The 20,103-nt window shown below is 39.6% G+C and overlaps 1 protein-coding gene across 1 annotated transcript; it reads left to right on the top strand.

Moving 5' to 3' along the window:
* Positions 1–16,077: 16,077 nt before the first annotated feature.
* Positions 16,078–17,361, top strand: LOC118739808. Its single transcript, XM_036471314.1, has 2 exons — positions 16,078–16,901; positions 16,980–17,361. The coding sequence occupies exons 1-2, from the start codon at positions 16,608–16,610 to the stop codon at positions 17,229–17,231; spliced, it is 546 nt and encodes a 181-aa protein (XP_036327207.1). The 5' UTR covers positions 16,078–16,607; the 3' UTR covers positions 17,232–17,361.
* Positions 17,362–20,103: the final 2,742 nt, after the last annotated feature.

The following is a 20,103-nucleotide window of genomic DNA, read 5'->3' as shown; positions in this document are numbered from 1 at the left end:
CTTTGTTGGTGTAATTGCTCATAGAAAACAACGAGATTTAACAAAAGTTTTTTGTTCATAACTTTTAAATGGTTAATAATATTAGCCCCCCTCCCCCTCCGGATTGTTATTAGGGGTCCGAAACGCGTCGTTTGGTACCCCTCCCGACTTTTCCGCACCTTTTTTATGGGTTGTTACCCCACCCTAGATAATTACCAAAATTTTAATATATATGGAAATCCGAAATGAAAAAATAGGAGGAAAACCTAATAAAATAAATGAAAAAGTGAAATGCCAATTTTGCAAAGAGTAGCGAGTTTATGATTTTTCGGGCGCAATGTCAAACGAATTGTGTATGACTTGACGCCGAAGCATCGTTGGCAGTGATGGTGATGGTGGCGGTGACGCTGTCGCAATGGATGTTATGTACTTTCACTTTAATACTAGGTTCACATGTAAGTAGATTATCCTCATTTTCGAGCTTAACTTCCTAATCTGTAATTAGAAAAAGAGATTAGCCATATAAAATTACTCCCTTGTTAATCTGTAATTATAAAATAGTCTCAGATTTAACCGATAACTTTTCGGTGTCCATCCTAGTTTTATCGATTGTTTTTGCGAAGAAGAGGAGAAATGGCAAATGTAAAAGTAAACAAAAATGGACGCTAGCAAGGAAAAGAGGGTTTTAAAGGTATTTTTTTTAATAAAATGTTAAGTTAAAATATATTTATATTGCTTAATATAGCAGAAAAACGTGATCACGGTAGCACAGAGAAGAAACATAAATTTTCCTTGAAATTTGAGAATAACAAGCACAACAAATTTGACGGCTAATAATCTGAGACTTGCCTGTGGAAACGGGGTGATTAAAAAACGAGCTTTGATTGAGAGAATGGCCCGTAGTCATAGTCAAAATAAAGTCGACTTTAAAGTTAGTTGCAGCTTTTTTGACAGATATCCTATTGAAAATTATGTCAAAAAGCTGCAACTAACTTTAAAGTCGACTTTATTTTGACTATGACTACGGGCCAATATTGATATGTGAAGGTTTCAAGACCAGGGTGAACTCCTGTAAGAACAACAATGGCGATCGATTCAGGGCATGTTCAGGTATGCGCACCACGCGACATTGGACCAGGAACTTCGAAGGCCCGTGTTGGGTTTCATGGTCACAAACCCCAATTGCGATGGCACCCACTACCACCACAGGGCGGCAATTTCCACAGCAGCGCACGCAGCCAATGGCGGTTAGGCAACACACATCCCTCATCCCCCGCATAACAACACGTGTTCCGAACCCCACGAAGCTCCTTTAATTCAACTGCAATTGACTTCAGAGCGAGATCGAGGAGATAACCGTCTTCATGGGAAGGCATGAAATATTGATAGCTGCGGTCCAAGAGACGAAGTTGCACAGCAATTCAACATTGTTGAATTGCGCCGGATAAAATGTGCACCGTCGAGATCGCGAGCGAGATTATTGTGGTGGCCTAGCATTCATCACACACCACACTGTGCAATATCGTATTATCGAAGCAGACATCGACCACAGGGATGCCATCCTAGAATGTTAAGGTATTGCTATCTGGTCAGGCGAAGTCGAGCTCGCAATATTTTACGATTATATACCACCTGTCACTAGCTGCCCGGCAGGATATCACCCTGAAATAGGTGCGCTCCTCAGAGGTGAAAACCGTATGGTCGTAGTGGAACATATTTGGCTGAGCAGATAGACAATTCGCCATTCTGCACAATGAACGACGACGCTACCACAAGGATTATGGGCAGCTGCTGCAGCTCGCCAGACATAACAATAGTCAGCGCTGGTCTGATAAACAGCATATCATGGCGACCTATGCTGACCTCGGTATCAGACCATATGCCCATAGACATCTCGATCGATAAACCTGCCGACTTTGCCTCCGCCGAACACCGGACCTATATTAACTTTACCAAAGCTGATTGGAATGGCTTCGCCAAATTTACTGAAAGCACCTTCGCTGCCCTCCCCACACCAACCAACGTTCACCTAGGTGAACGTAAGTTCCGCAGGGTTGTCACTGCTGCTAAAGCTCGCTTCGTGCCTGCAGGCTGTATAACGGACCCCCTCCAAACTTTCTTGCTAAAGCGGCTGTTCTAGCCGATGAGCGTGACAACCTTCGTCCGGCCGATCGCGGAAATTCCCGTATCAGGGATCTCAACACGGAGATTTGGCAGCTTGTGAACGTACATAAGCGGAAAGAGCATCGGAAGACTTGCAGCTTCACCTCTGGCGTGGGTACGCTTTGATCAACCATGAGGTCACAGTCCAATACGACAAAGCACGAGGACAGACTCGAAATATCTTTCGGCGACCGTACTTGTCGGACCCGGAGCAATACGCGAGCTATTTTAGCCGGCAATTTATACTGCATTGCCAGCAATTTATACTGCCAAGCATCGAGTGACAAGAATCCTGCACAAACTACCAACAACAAGTGCGGTGAAATTCAGCTAGCCATCTAGAAAGCGAAAGCCTCCAAAGTAGTTGGACCCAACGGAATATGCATGTTGAAGCTGAAAAATTTGGTTCCTGCGGGAGTATACTATTTAGCCAAGGTTCTCAACCTGTCAATGGCCACTCTCGTCATTCCAGACATCTGGAAGATGGGGAGAGTGGTCCCACTGCTCAAACCGTGGAAACCAGTCAACAAAGGAGGGTATTATCGTCCGATAACACTCCTTTCCCCGGTAGCGAAGACACCAGAGGCCTTGCTACTCCCGTATTTTGCGAACCACTTGACCCCAGCGAATCATCAGCATGGTTTCCGTAAAGTGCACAGCACAACAGCAGCAGTTAACGCCATAAACACTCAGATAACACGTGGCCTAAACCGCAACCGGCCCTATGAGAGAACTATTCTAGTAGCGTTGGACCTGTCAAAGGCGTTTGATACCGTCAACCACTCTACGCTGCTAGAAGATATAGAGGCCTCCTCTCTCCCACAGAGATTCAAACGGTGGTCGGCGAATTATATGAGTGGTCGGCACTCGTCAGTAATGTTTAGAGACAAATCGAGCAAACCTAGAAAAATAAAACAGGGGGTTCCACAGGGTGGTGTCCTTTCCCCATTACTGTTTAACTATTATATTTCCGAGCTCCCTAAACCACCAGAGGGAGTCTCGATTGTCTCCTACGCCGACGATTGCTCGATAATGGCGACTGGGAATGAAATTGATGACTTGTGTTCGAAAGTAAACGGGTATCTCTCCGAGCTTTTTCGCTTCTCCACTGCTAGGAGTCTAACCCTCTCCCCTAAAAATTCCTCTGCAACCTTGTTTACTACCTGGACGAGGGAGGTCAGACTACGTTGATGACACACCAATTCCGACGGTAAATAACTCAAAAATACACGGAGTAACTTTCGACAGTCTGCTCTCCTTCTCTGCGCACACAACCGCTTTTGTCCACAAAGTACAGAGCCGCAACAAGGTCGTTAAGTCGCTAGCCGGCAATACCTGAGGCAAAGACAAAGAAACGTTGCTGGCACATTCAAGGCAATTGGCCGGCCGCACAGTGTATTATTTCCATATTCTAGAAAATATTAATTACATTACTTTATGTCGCCAAATTTCAAAACAACGTCAAAAATGATTTTAGAAATGCCTGATAAAGACGAAACAATAACAACTAACAAATTTGAATCAAAGTGTAGGGCGGTACGGGGTTTGATTTGGAAAATTACCAAACGCAATAATATTTAAACTTGAATATTTGAAACTGAATCTCAATGTTTAATTTGTCGTTGTTATGTGATTTATGCAACAATTGTTAAAATACTATTTTGGTCTTATTTTATTAGGTATGTTCTTTTTAATGAATATACATTTTTGGGATTTTAGTAAACTAGGACTGAGTATTTCATGTTAAAGTAAAACGATGTTAACTTAAATTTATTTTTAGCAATTTACTAATTTCATTAGACCCGCAAACTAGTTATCCGCCACTATTCGATAAAGTTTGTATTTCAGTTTATTTGCCACTCCTCTTAGATTTTAAGCAACACAATTTTAGCTGCTGGAAAATGCAGGTTTTGATGAAATGAATTTCATTTTCTTCGAGTAATTCGTTTGCATTTTATCCCGTCAGAGACAAATTCTTGTATTTTTGCTTTGAATAGAGAAAGCCTGATTCATTACCTTTCCAATGGTATCCAATTTTTGTAAACAGAGCAAGAAATATTAAACTTATAACGGAATTTTGTTGACCCAACTTGACTTTTTATCGATATTTTCCACGCCCATATTTAAAAAAAAAAAAAATATTTTTAAGTCCATTTTGTCAGTTTATACTTCCTTGTTATAGGGAAATTCTAAAGATCAATTTTGGGCATTTTAGCCTTTGTAGTTAGTAAAATATTTAAGTTTTTGCCTGTTTAAAAATTGCAGTTATATAATAGGGTGGCGTGACAGTAACTCTAGATGACAAATTTTTTGTAAAAAGCTTCACCTATCTTATAACGTACCTTGTGCAAAATTTCATTAGTCTATCTTCAATAGTTTTCGAATTACAGAATTAAAAGCAGCTAGATGGGTCAAATCTTACACTGTGGGCCGGTTCTAAATTATGCAGCACCAATGTGGTTGCCGGGGCAAAGCAAGACGCAGTAGATGAAGCTGCAGACATAACAGAACACAGCACTTCGGACAGCGACCGGGCTGGGCACACAACCACCTGCCGTAGACGAGTGGTTCGCAAAATACGGGAGTAGCAAGGCCTCTAGTGTCTTCGCTACCGGAGAAAGGAGTGTTATCGGACGATAAGACCCTCCTTTGTTGGCTGGTTTCCACGGTTTGAGCAGTGGGACCACTCACCCCATCTTCCAGATGTCTGGAATGACGAGAGTGGCCACTGACAGGTTGAGAACCTTGGCTAAATAGTATACTCCCGCAGGACCCAAATTTTTCAGCTTCAACATGCATATTCCGTTGGGTCCAATTGCTTTGGACGCTTTCGCTTTCCAGATGGCTACCTGAATTTCACCGCAAGTGAAAACAAGAGACGCACTTGTTGTTGGTAATTTGTGCAGGATTATTGTCACTCGATGCTTGGATTTTCAACCGGAGGATGCAGTATAAATTGCCGGCTAAAATAGCTCGCGCATTGCTCCGGGTCTGACAAGTGCGGTCGCCGAAAGATATTTCGACTCTGTCCTCGTCCTTTGTCTCATTCGACTGTGACCTCATGGTTGATCAAAGCTTACCCACACCAGAGGTGAAGCTGCAAGTCTTCAGATGCTCTCTCCGCTTATGTACGTTCACAAGCTGCTGAATCTCCGTGTTGAGATCCCTGATACGGAAATTTCCGCGATCGGCCTGATGAAGGTTGTCACGCTCATCGGCTAGAACAGCCGCTTTAGCAGGAAAGTTTTGAGGGGGTCCGTTATCCAGCCTGCAGGCACGAAGCAAGCTTTAGCAGCAGTGACAACCCTGCGAAGCTTACGTTCACCTAGGTGAACGTCGGTTGGTGTGGGGAGGGCAGCTTTGGTAAAGCTAATATAGGTCCGGTGTTCCGCGGAGGCAAAGTCGGCAGGTTTATCGATCGAAATTACTATGGGAAGATGGTCTGATACCAAGGTCAGCATAGGTCGCCATGATATGCTGTTTATCAGACCAGCGCTTACTATTGTTATCCCGCCCATAATCCTGGTGGGTGCGTCGTCGTTCATTGTGCAGAATGGCGAATTGTCTATCTGCTCAGCCAAATATGTTCCCCTACGACCATACGGTTTTCACCTTATTAGATGCTTTTGTCTGTCATACGGTTCGGACGTGTTTCTGCTCTGTGCTTGTCGGTGCGGATATTTTAATTTCTATCGTGTGCGTTTTTTATGTGCAGAGGTGGGCACTACCACAAACAAGCGTGAGCTAAAAGTGAGAATGTGTTAGTGTGCCTAATTCATTTTGCATTCCGTCGAGTTCTCATCGCTGCGCTCTCGCTTCTATACGCGACGCTTACGCTCTTTTAGCACCTGCTAACTCTCTGCTCATGCCTGGTTATGTGCGAGAGTAAAACGCTCTGTTTACTCGTTTTACTTGAACACTAGTACATTTACATTTACTATTTGATTTCGCTTTTGACAATGCCTTGTGTTTGTGGTCAAAAGGTCGACCGCATAAAGTCTAAGATTCAGTGCAATAAATGCATTGATTTTTTTCATGCAAAGTGCGTTAATCTATCGCAAACTGACTTGGATTTCTTGCAAAAAACTAATCGGCCATTCTATTGTGACGTGTGTCAGTCTGTGCGTTGTGTTCGCTCGCCCCCGCTGATTAACGCTGCCGCTAAAACATCATCGAATACCGAAAGTCATAATGCATTCGAAATGCACTCCCAACGCCCGCAAGTTCAATGCACTTCTCCCATGCTCACTACCCAACAACAAGAAACTATCGGAACTGGGCTTGAGAAGCAGAAAGGTAATGTCTCTGATATAATGCAAACTGTGCTTAGTGAAATCGCTGCTTTAAGAGCTGATCATCAAAAAGCTCTCTCATTAATCAATGCTCTTCATGAGGACAAGTTGCTGCTTATAAAAAAAGTGGAGGGGTTACAAGAACAACTTCAGTCTGTTCAGAAAACGTTATTTGAAAACAATCTCTCGCCTGCCGTTGGTATGTTGTCCCAAAACGTCACACACTTAAGAGAAAATGTATCGCTGCTCTGCAATGACATAAAATCTGGCTCTCTTAAGCACTGTACTACTGGTTCCTTGCCTACTGATGATGATGCCGTAGATAAATTGCTGCCGTTATCATATGCTAATGCTGCTGCTGCTGCTTCTGACTCCTCTCAATCAGAATTAGCTAACGCAAAAACGCCACTTCTGCCTGCTGCTGTCCCCGTTGAGCAAACTGCACCTATTGCTTCTTCTCCTTCGCGTTCAAGAATGATAGAATACAAGATTGCGCCGTCCTGGGCGTTGACATTTGTGTACCACAAGTAAACAAAGAATAGAGCGAAAAGAAGAAAGAGTTGAAACTGCCAAAACAGTTCACTTTACAGCGAAAAACGTGTTTTAATTTTGCTAAATGCGAAAATATTGCATTTTTACCTAATCTATTAGAGAATAGGTAACATTTTAGTGCACTCCATTGCCTTGCAATTGAGGCTGCTTCAGCAAAGGTTTTAGTGCACTCCATTGCTTTGCAATTAAGGCTGCTGCAGAAAACTGCGCTACACTTGCATCTACGCATCTTGTATCTTGATGGCTGTCCCAATTTAACACACCGCACTTCATTTTATTAGTTTTTACGCAGTCTTCAACTCAAAAATCACTCACAAATTGCAAATTAACACAATTTAAACTGATTTTTCACTTACAATTCAAATTTCTCTTTCGCTGATTTGTAAACAAAGGTTTATTTACAAGTTACCACAACTGTCAAAATCGGCAAAACCAAAGTAGCGGTACCACTGACGGCGCCACCTTTGTTCGCTGCACCGTGCTTCGCGTTGCCCTAACTCTCTACACAAAACAAGTGAAAATGTTGTCAATAACAATAATATAGCCGATTCGCGATCGCACAGCTCAAATGGAAAGAATGTCGAAAACAAAAGGAAAACTAATATTGAGCAAACTGCAGCTATTGCTACCTCTAACTACTACTCTACTAATATTAAACAACTTTTTGTTGGTTCGAACTCTAACACTGAGCTTGCAGTAGCCGAACGTTATAAATGGCTGCATCTTTCGCCCTTTTCAAATTCAGTCACGGCTGATATGGTTAAAGAGTTTATCTCAAATCACACTGGTATCGATAAGAATTCGATGTTTTGCTACAGCCTTGTCAAGAAAGGTGTCCACGCTAGTACTCTCAAAAGTATTAATTTCAAACTGGGTGTACACGTAAATTCATACTCGAAGCTATTACTGCCTGAGCTGTGGCCTGCTAACGTAGTTGTACGCCCTTTTTGCTTTTTTCCAAAAAAACGAAGAGCTTCAACCGACGTCTGACGGCCAACGATCGGCTCAAGTATAGAACAGTGCCGCCTGAAAATCTACATGCAAAACATTTCTGGACTAAGAACTAAATCTCAGCTTGTGCGGCTGTTTAGTTCTCATCTTGAATACGACGTTATAGTCATCATTGAGACTTGGCTGAATGAAAACTTCTACAGTGATGAATATTTCGACTCTAACCTTTACAACGTCTTTCGTAAAGATAGAAACTCCACTCTAACTGGCTTAGCAAGAGGTGGGGGCGTTCTTATCGCTGTGCAATGTAAGCACCATGCTCGATCAACTGTGTGTTAGAATTCGTGGTACTTCCGACTCCCTTGTTGTTGCTGCTTCATATATTCCGCCAAATAGTAGCCACAGCATTTGCACAGCACATGTCGACATTACATCTCTCGCTTTGAATACAGTAGGAGGTGATCATCTTTGCGTGCTGGGTGACTTTAACCTCTGCAATGTTAATTGGTCGCGCACCATTTCCAAATCAGCTCTCATTGCGTGTGATGTTAATAGCAATAGTGAAATTTATCTAGTTGATAGCTTTTTAAGTATAGATCTCATGCAAATTAATTGGTTTCCCCAATAAACTTGGTCGCACTTTAGACTTCATATTTTTAAGTTAAACTGTAAATTTTTCTTTACAGGAGTGTAATTTTCCCATAACTAAAACAGACATGCACCATGTATCTGTAGTTGTTGATTTTAAACTTTTATAAATTTTCTAAACTTAGCAATGCTAATTCTAGCCTATCATTTAACTTTAAGCAATGCGATTTTTTGAAATTGAATGGTCTTTTGTTGGATGTCAACTGGGATAACTTGTTTCACCACTGTGATGTCTCCGAGTGTTTCGAGATCTTTAGAAGTACTGTTGTAGACATTTGCAAATGTACTGTTTCAGTATTAACAAAAAAGCATTACAAGGTGCCATGGCACAATGCAGCTTTAATGAGACTACGAAATAAGAAAAACAAGTTTCTTCGTAAGTTCAAAAAAAGTAATAATAATGTTTACTTCGGCCAGTATAAAAAATACTCCAATGAATTCGTACGTTTGGATAAATTTTTGCATAGAAACTATGGCGCGTATTCATAGTCCAGCAACTAAGTCGAAACTAACAAAGTTGCAACTTAAATTTAAGTACCAACTTAAAATTTACCTCTATTCATAGTCGCATTTCAGACTTCTACTCACGATTGAGAGAATACAAAGGTTGCGCCGATCTCGGACCGCTATTCCTCTCTTAACGAATGTGACAGAATCGTTGTTTGCATGACGTCACACTGGTGCAACTTGTTTACATTTTCCTTGCAACATTTTTTCTTCTTCTTCCATTCTTGCTCACGTTTTGTCATTTCTCTCTCGCAATTGCACCAGTGGGACGTCACACAAAAGTTATTCTCAAAAATCCTCTCTGATCGGCGCAGTCTTGTATTCTATCATTCTTGACTTCTACTAAGTAGTTTCGACTTAGTTTACGATATAGCAAAACGAGTGTGAAAATGTATCGATTTTTCTTTACGAAATTTTGGAAAAATTACATTTTTATTAAATAATGTCAAGTTTGATCATCGGTTTATGTAATTTTTATTTTCATTGCATGATTATGCAAAAGAATAAGGTATCATTTTCTTGTTAATTGTGTGAAATAGCCAGAACAACCGCAGTGATGTGAAGTCGATGTTTATCGAAGCATGCTGTGAAACATACAAATAGTAGATATCTAAATCTTATGCACACATTTACTTTAAAAGAACTACCGTGAAACTGACTTATTATTTGAGAATTTATCTAGATTATTCCAATTATAAAATTGTGATGTAGCTTTATTCGAATTGTAATACGCATTTAATTTCATCTTCCGATTAAAATGGATCGATCTTTGTAAATTTTAATTGGAGATAATTCAATATTATCAAATTCACCCTCTACCAACTTAATTTTTACATATTTCGTCTGTTTTCCCTTAACTTGATAAAATACTTCTTCCTAGTTACGACTTAGTTGCAGCTGCAGCCGAAACTAAATTTTAAGTTGGTACTTAGCCAAAAAAGTCGAAACTAAGGCGACTATGAATAGCTTTAGTTGTGACTTAGAATAGTTTCGACTTAGTTGAGTACTAAATATGACTATGAATATGCGCCTATGTCCTTAGTTTTGAAACCAACTTAGAATCAAATCCAAAAGCATTTTGGCATTTCGTTAATTCGAAAAAATCTTGTTCCAGCATTCCGTCGGCACTTTTTATGGGTGACAATGCTGCTAATACTCCTACAGAAGCCGCTAATTTATTCGCTGAATTTTTTAAGTCCAATTTCACAACTGATTCCAAAAGCGATGAGAACGTTTCTTTCGATATTCAACAATCTCTTGAATTTGGCAAATTAACACTTACTTCTGAGGATGTGCTAAGTGGCATTGCTCGGCTTAAACCCTCCTCACAAACTGACGATGATGGTTTGTCTGCACTTTTGTTTAAACAGTGTGAATCTTTAGTGTATCCATTATTGGAAATTTTTAATAAATCCTTATCGTCGGGCACTTTTGTAGATAATTGGAAATTAGCTTTCATCACTCCCATTTTTAAAAGTGGTAACAAAAACGATATCAGCAACTACAGACCCTTTTCAAAGCTTTCTGCCACGTCAAAACTCTTTGAGTGCATTGTCCAAGACAAACTTTTATCTGCTGCTAAGAATTCAATATGTCCGCACCAGCATGGCTTTATACCGGGCCGCTCAACGGTATCAAATTTAGCAGTGTTTTCAGATGACTGCATAACTGCTTTCCAATCAGCGCTTCAGGTTGACACGGTCTATACTGATTTTTCTAAGGCTTTCGATAGGGTGTCCCATGGTATCCTGTTAAAAAAATTAGCCTGCATCGGTTTCCACTCAGTTTTCCTGAGCTGGATTTCATCGTACTTACACAATCGTCGTTGCATGGTTGTTTTCGACAATGTTAGGTCTCTGCCTTTTGTTGCACGCTCAGGAGTCCCGCAAGGTAGCATCCTGAGTCCATTGCTTTTTGCCTTGTTTATTAACGATATCTGTACATGTTTCTCCTCGTCAAAGTTTCTGCTTTACGCGGATGATCTTAAGATTTATTCTCCGGTCAGTAACTCTCTCGATTCTCAATTGATGCAAAACGATATCGATAATGTTAGAATACAAATAAATGCTTTTACGTTACCTATGCTAAACGTTGTAATATTATTCAGGGCTCTTATCATATTTCCATGTCGCCACTACAGCGTTTAAATGAAATTAAGGACCTTGGAGTAATTTTTGACTAAAAGTTTACATTCGCTAATCATATAAATTTTATTATTACAAAATCGTATTCCATGCTTGTTTTTGTAAGGCGCCATGGTAGGGAATTCACCGACCCGTATACACTGAAATTTTGTATATGGCTTTTGTACGCTCCAGGCTTGAATACGCGTCCTTTATCTGGTCTCCTTATTATACGTGTCATATTGCTAGGATTGAGCGGATCCAAAAAGTTTTCTTACGCTTTGCGCTACATAACTTACGCTTTTCGGACCCTATCCCACCTATGAATCGAGATGCCTTTTGATAAACTTAAAATCCTTGCAAAGTAGGAGAATAATCCTTTCTTTATCTTTTGTTTTCGATCTAGTCTGTGGTGTTGTAGACTGTCCCGTACTCCTTGAGGGGATTTTCTTTAATATACCTGCCAGACCTCTACGCTGCTCAGAGATTTCCCATGTTGGTATTTTTAGGGCTCTATATGCACGAAATGCTCCCATCACTAGAGCCTTAATTGAATTCAACAGAATTTATAAATATGTTGATATCGATTTGTCAACTTAAAAAAATCGCTTTAGGAACTCTCTGAATCTTTTTTATAAGTAGTTTTATTTTTTCTTATTATGTATTAATAATGTCAAACTATTTTCTACTTAGCCTATAAGAATTTTTATTGTATTCATTGGCTTAATAAATAAAAAAAAATATTTCGAGCTCGACATCGCCTGACCAGATAGCAATACCTTAACATTCCAGGATGGTATCCCTGTGGTCGATGTCTGCTTCGATAAGACGATACTACACGGTGTGGTGCGTGATGAACGCTAGGCCACCACCATTATCTCGCTCGCGATCTCGACGGTGCACATTGTATCCGGCGCAATTCAACAATGTTGAATTGCTGTGCAACTTCGTCTCTTGGACCGCAGCTATCAATATTTCATGCCTTCCCATGAAGACGGTTATCTCCTCGATCTCGCTCTGAAGTCAATTGCAGTTGAATTGAAGGAGCTTCGTGTGGTTCGGAACACGTGTTGTTATGCGAGGGATGAGGGACGTGTGTTGCCTGACTACCATGGGCTGTGTGCGCTGCTGTGGAAATTGCCGCCCTGTGGTGGTAGTGGCCATGAAACCCAACACGGGCCTTCGAAGTTCCTCGTCCATTTTCGCGTAATGCGCAGACCTTAAAATGCCCTGAATTGGTCGCCATTGTTGTTCTTACAGGAGTTCACCCTGGTCTTGAAACCTTCCGTAAGTCGCCTAACTTTCTGGTAAGATTTTTGGGCATTTTTCCTGTCGGCCAGCATTTTAAGTTCTTCGCAGTCTAAGCTCACGCAGTCTTCATTTCCCTATAGCTGTCCCACATATCACGCGCAGCGCCCGATCGCAGCGTGGCCCTGTAGGCGGCATCTTTTTTCTCTTCAGATTCCCGGCATTTCTCATCGTACCAGTTGTTCTTTCGGGCTCGCTGAAATCCAACTACTTCTTCCACACTTGGTTGTGATAGTAGCTTTTCGACGTTAAGCTTTCCTTGCATTTTTGGGCACACATTTTTTGCTGCACAGAGGCGGGAGCGTATCTTAGCTGCAACAAGATAGTGGTTCGAGTCGATGTTTGGGCCCCGCAGTGTACGTCTGAATTTTCCGACAGTGGTTCCAAAAATCCCTTCCTTGCACACCCTGGCATTGAAGTCGCCAAGCACGATTTTGATATCATTTCGGGGGCAGCGCTTGTATGTGCGCTCCAAGCGCTCATAGAATAGATCTTTGGATGCCTAGCGGCTTGAAGCCGCACCTACTGGTGAACAGACTCTGCCCCACCGAAGCTCCTCTTTCTGACGTGGCCCAAGGCTCCACTTGGGTAGGTTACCGCATCTCGTACATGTATTGCTCACGTTACCCAGAGCGCGCGAACGAGGATGCAAGAGTCGGGATTGAGTATAGCCGTGAAACTGTAGCACTCCAATTGCTTGTCAAAAATCATACAAATTTAAAGCCATTTTGTCGTTGTACCGGCTAATACCATGTTCGAACCGACAACGAAAACACTTTGAAAACGAGTTTTGGGATTGTGAACTGAAAGCTGTTCGCACCGGCTGTTATACCATGTTCGTATCGACATCGAAAACATGTTTGCGTTGCTATAACTGGCTTTCGACCTAAAACTTGTGTTTTCGTCCATGTAAAATCTGTCAAACGGAAACCAGTTTTCGCTGAAAACTACTTGAGAACTCAAGTTCCACTCATTCCAATAGGTGTTCGCACTAGTTTTTCCGATTATTTATCGAAGTGGAAGTCATATTTTATCATCTTTAATACGCTAGTTTGGATTTATTGTCAATTGGCTGGCCAAATTAAAATATGAACAAGGGAAAAAGGGTGCTAATGATAAGAAAATGATAGACAAAGATTTTGATTTTGTTTTTTCGTAGCAAAACTGTAAACTAAGGATGAAAGAAATGTCAACGAAAACACTAACAGCCGGTGCGAACAGCTTTCAGCCCATAAACCCAATACTTTCGCTCCGAACATGGTATTAGTGTTTTCGCTGACATTTCTTACGTCCTTTGTTTACAGTTTTGCCACAAAAAAAAAAAAACAAACAAAACCAAAATTCTTTTCTTTCAGTTTCTTTCGGTTAACAACATTTTTCTTGTATTCATACCTTGATTCGGCTAGCCAATTAACAATAAGGGTATTCATCAAACCTTATAAATGCATTGTAAACCGTATAAACTTTTAATTGTGTAAACCTTATAAATGAACTGTCAAAATTTGTATGGAAACTAGTTTACACATTTCTGATAAATTTCTCCAGCGATTTCACTGAATAAACTTGATAAACTGAAGCCAATGCAACTCTGTCGCAACTCTAGCTATGTGTTCTTGGGCAAATGCGCTAAATGTGCTTTTACGCGTAAGCAAAAAAAGCCCATAACAGGGTTTTCACGTGGTGTGTTCAGAATCGGCTTATGGGCTCTTTTTGCTTACGCGGAAAAGCACATTTAGCGCATTAAGCTCTAAATGCTACTCTAAATGTACATTTATCCATACAAAATTCGTCACCTAAATGCAACTAAATTTAACTCCATTTCTGCATTAAGGGTCTAAATGCTATAAGCAATCCTGTGATCTTCAAAAATGGCCACGATTCGAAAATGGTTTAATGAGAAAAAGTGGCAACATTGCTTTTTCGCGTATACAGCTGCAAGCTGCGTTTTTGTGATCATCGATCGAGATTTCATTCATTATTTTAAATTTTTTGGAAAAATGAAAGTTGCGCAAATTCAACATCGATATGATACTGACAGAAATCTGGCTGAATTTGTGCTCAACTCTGTTTGTTTTCTTCCTTTTTAATTGAGGAAATTTCAATTGACAGCACCGACAAATGAATATATACACAAACAAATTTTCGGTTATGGTTAAAACAATTAAAGTTTTTGTATTGAATTTTTTGTTTAAAATTTCTTTTTCCCTTTTCAGTAGGGTTTTTTGCACGTTATCTTCTCTGTGCGAATTGATCGTGATAGATACGGATCTGAATAAGCGACTGGAACACGGCTGTTTGTCAAACGCATGGGATTTCGAACTCCCGTAAATAGGTTTGTATAGTAACTTCTCCAGTAAAACATTGCAGCGAGAGCGCAAAAGCAAAATAAAAGCGTAAAATTGAGAAGAAGAGAAAACTAGCAGAAAAACAGTTGTTGCACTGTTTTGACATTCTGCTGTTAACATTTTACTATTTATAAATCAGTTTTAAACTTTTTGCTTTACACACAAGCACTTACACAGTCCAGTACATCATTAATATTTCGATTTCCACTCATTTTACTTTTGTTTGTGCTAAACCAATTCAACAAATGGCGGCTTTTGACATTTATTCTTCTTCTTCTCTGGCTAGCTAATTTCTGCGAGTAAAAATTTCACTAGCAAGAATTTGCAGCTCTCCCGTGTTGGTACGCTCTCGATTCAGTGCTCTCTTGCAAATTATTTGGGCTATCATAAAGTTTTCCAGTAAAAATTTGCTGGTTTCAGTACAAATTAGTACTGACTATTGGTTACTATACAAACCTAATGTACTTTTGCTAAATGCGATAGCATGAACGCTCTTCGAAAAAACATGTTCGATAGCGCTAAATGTTGCATTTAAATACAGCAAAAACACATTCAGCAAATGTATATTTGCGCGAGTTCGAAATCGTATGCTTTTGATAAACAGCCGTGTTCCAGTCGCTTATTCAGATCCGTATCTATTACGATCAATTCTCACGCAGAAGATAATGTGCAAAAACCCCTACTGAAAAGGAAAAAATAAATTTTAAACCAAAAATTCAATACAAAAACTTGAATTTTTTTGACCATAGCCAAACATATGTTTGTGTATATATTCATTTGTTGGTGCTGTCAATTAAAATTTCCTCACTTAATTAGGAAACAAAATAAATAGAGTTGATCACACATTGATCCAGATTTCTATCATCATCACATCGATGTTGAATTTGCGTAACTTTTCTCTATCCAAATAATGTAAAATAATAAATGAAATCTCGATCGGCGATCACTGAAACGCAGCTCATTAAACCATGCACGAATCGTGGAAATTTTGGAAAATCACAGTGTTGCTTTTAGCATTTAGATTCTTAATGCAAAAATGGAGTTGCATTTAGGTGACGAATTTTGTATGGATAAATGTACATTAAGAGCTAAATGTGCTTTTACGCGTAAGCAAAACCAGGCCATTACCCTTAATATCAATAAATGCCACAAAGTATCTTATTCTAAATCAAGAGAACATCTTCCTCCATCGCAAATATTGTCCTTGACTCGAAAAGTGAGACTAAAGATCTGGGAGTACATTTCGACCCAAAACTCACTTTCACTCTGCACTTAAACAAAACTATTGCCGATTTCTTTGCTATGCTTGCATTCGTTTGGCGTCATTCTTCCGAGTTCACTGATCCTTATACTATTGAGATGCTATATACTGCGTTTGTGCGTTCCAAATTGGAATACGCTGCCTTTATTTGGAGACTGAGTTATACCTACTTGAGAGAATCCATTTTTATGTTCCGAGCCGTAATATGCGTCGCTTTGATGTCTTGATGTGGGTTAAGCAGAACGGTTTATGGTGCAAACGCGCCAATCCTTATCCTTATAGCCTGATATAAAGTTCAGTGCGAGCGTGAACGTGAATCTATGGTGAACATGTGGGAAATATTGTTTTCACCATTTTGGTGCTGTCAAAAGAAATCGCTGTGTTGTTGTTTTTTTCTACAGAATTTTCACATGGATCGCGAAACATTCAATATGATATATGGGAAAATTGAAGTACATTTGAAATATAAAAGGAACACATGACCAAAAGATCGAATACCAGGGGAAATGCGTTAGGCATTAGTTTTGGAAGTTTGGCATCTGGTACTATTGGCCGTCACATATCGTCAATTTATAGAATAAGTCAAGTGTGTGATGCTATAATATATGAATTTCAATATGTATTTATGGAGTTCACGAATGAAAACTGGCTTAGGGTCGCCAATGAATTTAAGAGGCGGTGGAATTGTCCGAATTGTCTCGGTTCCATAGATGGCAAGCATATTGCGATAACTTGTCCTAAGCACTCTGGCACCCTTTTCTACAATTACAAGGTACATTTTGTACAGAAACGATACAAATAAACTTATTCATTCCCCAAGACTGAATAAATGTTTAATTTTTATTTGTAGAAATTTTATTCGATCGGCGGCATATTTGGATTGGACAGGATTGGGCGACAAATCTATGGAGACGAATTGCCCTTACCTCCAGACACTGAAATCGATGGATGTAAAGTACCATTTCATTTTATTGCTGATGATGCATTTACACTCGGTAAACGGATTATGAAACCATACAAACCACATTCAAGAACAGTACTGAAAGAGGAAGAAAAAATATTTAGGCTGTGTGCGAGTACGTCTAAATTGCTACCTAAATAGAGAAAAATCCTAAATCACTGGAAAGTCTCGGTAACGCAGTGAATAGGAACAATTTAGATTTTCTGCGAGCATACTTTTCAACCTAAATTGAACAGTCAAATATATGTGAGCGAGCGAACAACGATTTTTTGATGTTTTAAATAGTTTTTATCATTGCTATGGCACAAAAAAGAAAATATTCAGAAAGATGTAAGTAAAAATTTATTTGACTTTTGCACTCAGATAAGTATATGTGTAATTCGATGGATGTATATTATTTCGCAGGGTCAGAAGAGCAAACGGATTCTTTTATAGATGCCAGGATGGAGCATTCTCCTTTTCTGTTGCAAATTTATTATATTGTTAAATAGTCCCAAAGCTACCACAAAATTATTCATTTTATAGATGTATTTATTAAAAGCAAACAAATTCAAATTCCAAAACAAAAAATTTAGGTTGTCAAACGAACTCGCACAGTTATAGCAGCTGTTTTCCTAAATTGTAGCAGTGCTAGAAATTTCCAGGGGAAAATTAGTTTAGGTACTAAAATTTAGGTCAACTCGCACACAGCCTTAATTACCGTTTAAGTACGGCTAGAAGATGTATAGAGAATGCCTTCGGCATTTTATCGAGAAAATGGCTTTGTTTGATTCAACCATTGCGACACTCCCCACAGCGTGTGTCTAAAATTGTGTTGGTATGTTGCGTATTACACAATTTATTGATGAACAACAGAATATACTGTCCACCAGGATTTGACGATTATTATGACTCTAGTGGAAATTTAGTTGAAGGTGAATGGAGGAAAAATCGAAATGACTTTACACCGCTTCAAGCTGCAGTTGGGCGTTCATTTAAAAATGCAAAGGAAATAAGAAATCATATGAAACATTTTTTTAATTCTCCTGTTGGCAGTGTTCAATGGCAAAGAGAATTTTTTTTCGTTTAGAAACATTTATTGATACGAAAAACAAAAGATACATCCAAAAACATAATGACACTTGGTTTCATAGGTACGTGCGTATTTAGATTGCTTTTTATTTAAAAAGTACGAGAAAATTGAAATAAAGCTGGTCATTGTTTGCAGGATGATTAATTCTTTACAGATATTGTAAGACTGGCCGAGAGGAGAGGTCCACAGGGACAAAGCCGTTAGGGTTGTCGGGTTTTCCGGGCATGCGAAGAGATGTTTCGAGTCGTGAGGGGTCTCTCCGTATGCGGGCACTCATTTGACACATCTGCGTTTAGTCTGCTCAGGTATGAGTTTAACCAGCTTCAGTAGCCAGAGCGAAGTTGGGCTATTGCGGTTCTTGTCTCCCGAGGCAGATGAAGCTCCGTCTCGTCAATGTCCGGTGGTTGTGTGCTTAGAACGGCATTCACAGGTCTGCAGTCTACATAACTCGAGACTGACTCCCTGTGAATATAATCCTAATAATAATGCTTTAGATGCATTATTTGTTGACTTGTCTGAATTTGTGTTAGATTATGAACGTATTCTGATTTGTGGTGATTTTAATGTTAATCTATTAATGTATAATTCAAGTAGTAGTAAGTTACAGGACCAGTTAGCAACAGCAGGACTCTGTGTTGTTAATGGAATTACACCAACGAGGTATGCTAATAACTCCACACCTAGTCTTCTTGATTATTTTATAACCTATGACCTCTAACATATTCTTAAATTTGACCAAGTAGATTTTATTTCCGACCATGATTAAATTTTTTGTACTGTAGATGTGATGAATCGTCCAGGTGTAGGTGCCACCTTTGAGTATCGTGATTTTAAATCGGTGAATGTAAACTCTTTGTATTCAGACCTGAGTAATATAAATTGGAATGCTTGTTGGTTTCTTACTACTGTTGATGATAAACTTGACTTCCTCAACAATAACTTGTCCATGTTATTTAATGTGCATGTTCCACTTTGTTCTGTAAATGTTGTAAATAGTTCGTGTCCCTGGTACAATTCAAAAGTTTGTTCTGCCATTAGGAAACGCAATAAGTTTTATGCTAAGTGGAGAAAAAATTTGACGGATACTTCTTGGCGCCGTTACACGAAAATCCGAAATGAAACTACTGCTATAATAAGACAAGCAAAGCGTTGGTACAGTTACTCAAAACTAGATCCTTCACTTCCGTCCAAGCAGCTGTGGCGCAATCTAAAGCAGTTTAAAATGCATGGCAAAGAAAGGCCCGAGTGTTAGATTGACGTTGATGAGCTTAACGACTATTTTATTTGTTCTAATAAAAAAACCAATCGTGCTCACGTGTTTAAAGATTTTGTATCTTGTGCTAGTCTAAGACACGAGTTCCAATTTATGGGAGTGAGTGAGGTTGATGTCCTGAAGGCTCTGTCAAAAATCAAGTCTAATGCTACAGGGGAGGATGGAATCTTGCTGAAATTCGTCCAACTAGTAATTCAATATATAATAGTCCCTCTAACCCATATCATAAACCATTGCTTTACTAGCTCCTGCTTTCCAGCACTTTGGAAAAAGGCTATAATTATACCAGTTGCGAAGAAGACAAATGCTACATATGCTAGCGACTAGAGACCTATTAGCATACTGCCTGCATTTTCAAAGGCTTGCGAACACTTAATGGCTGCACAAATTTCTGCATTTGTGCAAGAAAATAAACTACTGTCTCCACTGCAATCTGGATTCAGGCAAAAGCATAGTTGCTCAACGGCAATGGTCAAAATATTGGACGATATTCGTATAAACTTCGACAACGGCGACTTGACACTTCTTTGCTTACTCGACTTCTCGAAGGCATTTGACTTAGTGGATCACAATTTGCTGTGTTTGAAGCTTAAAAATTATTTCGGCTTCAAAGACAGTGCGGTGAAACTCATGGTCAGCTACCTTGAGGGTAGAACGCAAAAGGTTAA

The sequence above is a fragment of the Rhagoletis pomonella genome, unplaced genomic scaffold (assembly GCF_013731165.1).
Source record: "Rhagoletis pomonella isolate Grant_MI unplaced genomic scaffold, Rhpom_1.0 Rhpom_scaffold_00005, whole genome shotgun sequence".
Lineage (NCBI taxonomy): Eukaryota > Metazoa > Arthropoda > Insecta > Diptera > Tephritidae > Rhagoletis > Rhagoletis pomonella.
The sequence above is the reverse complement of the archived record's forward strand: the minus strand, read 5'-3'. Positions and strand labels throughout refer to the sequence as shown.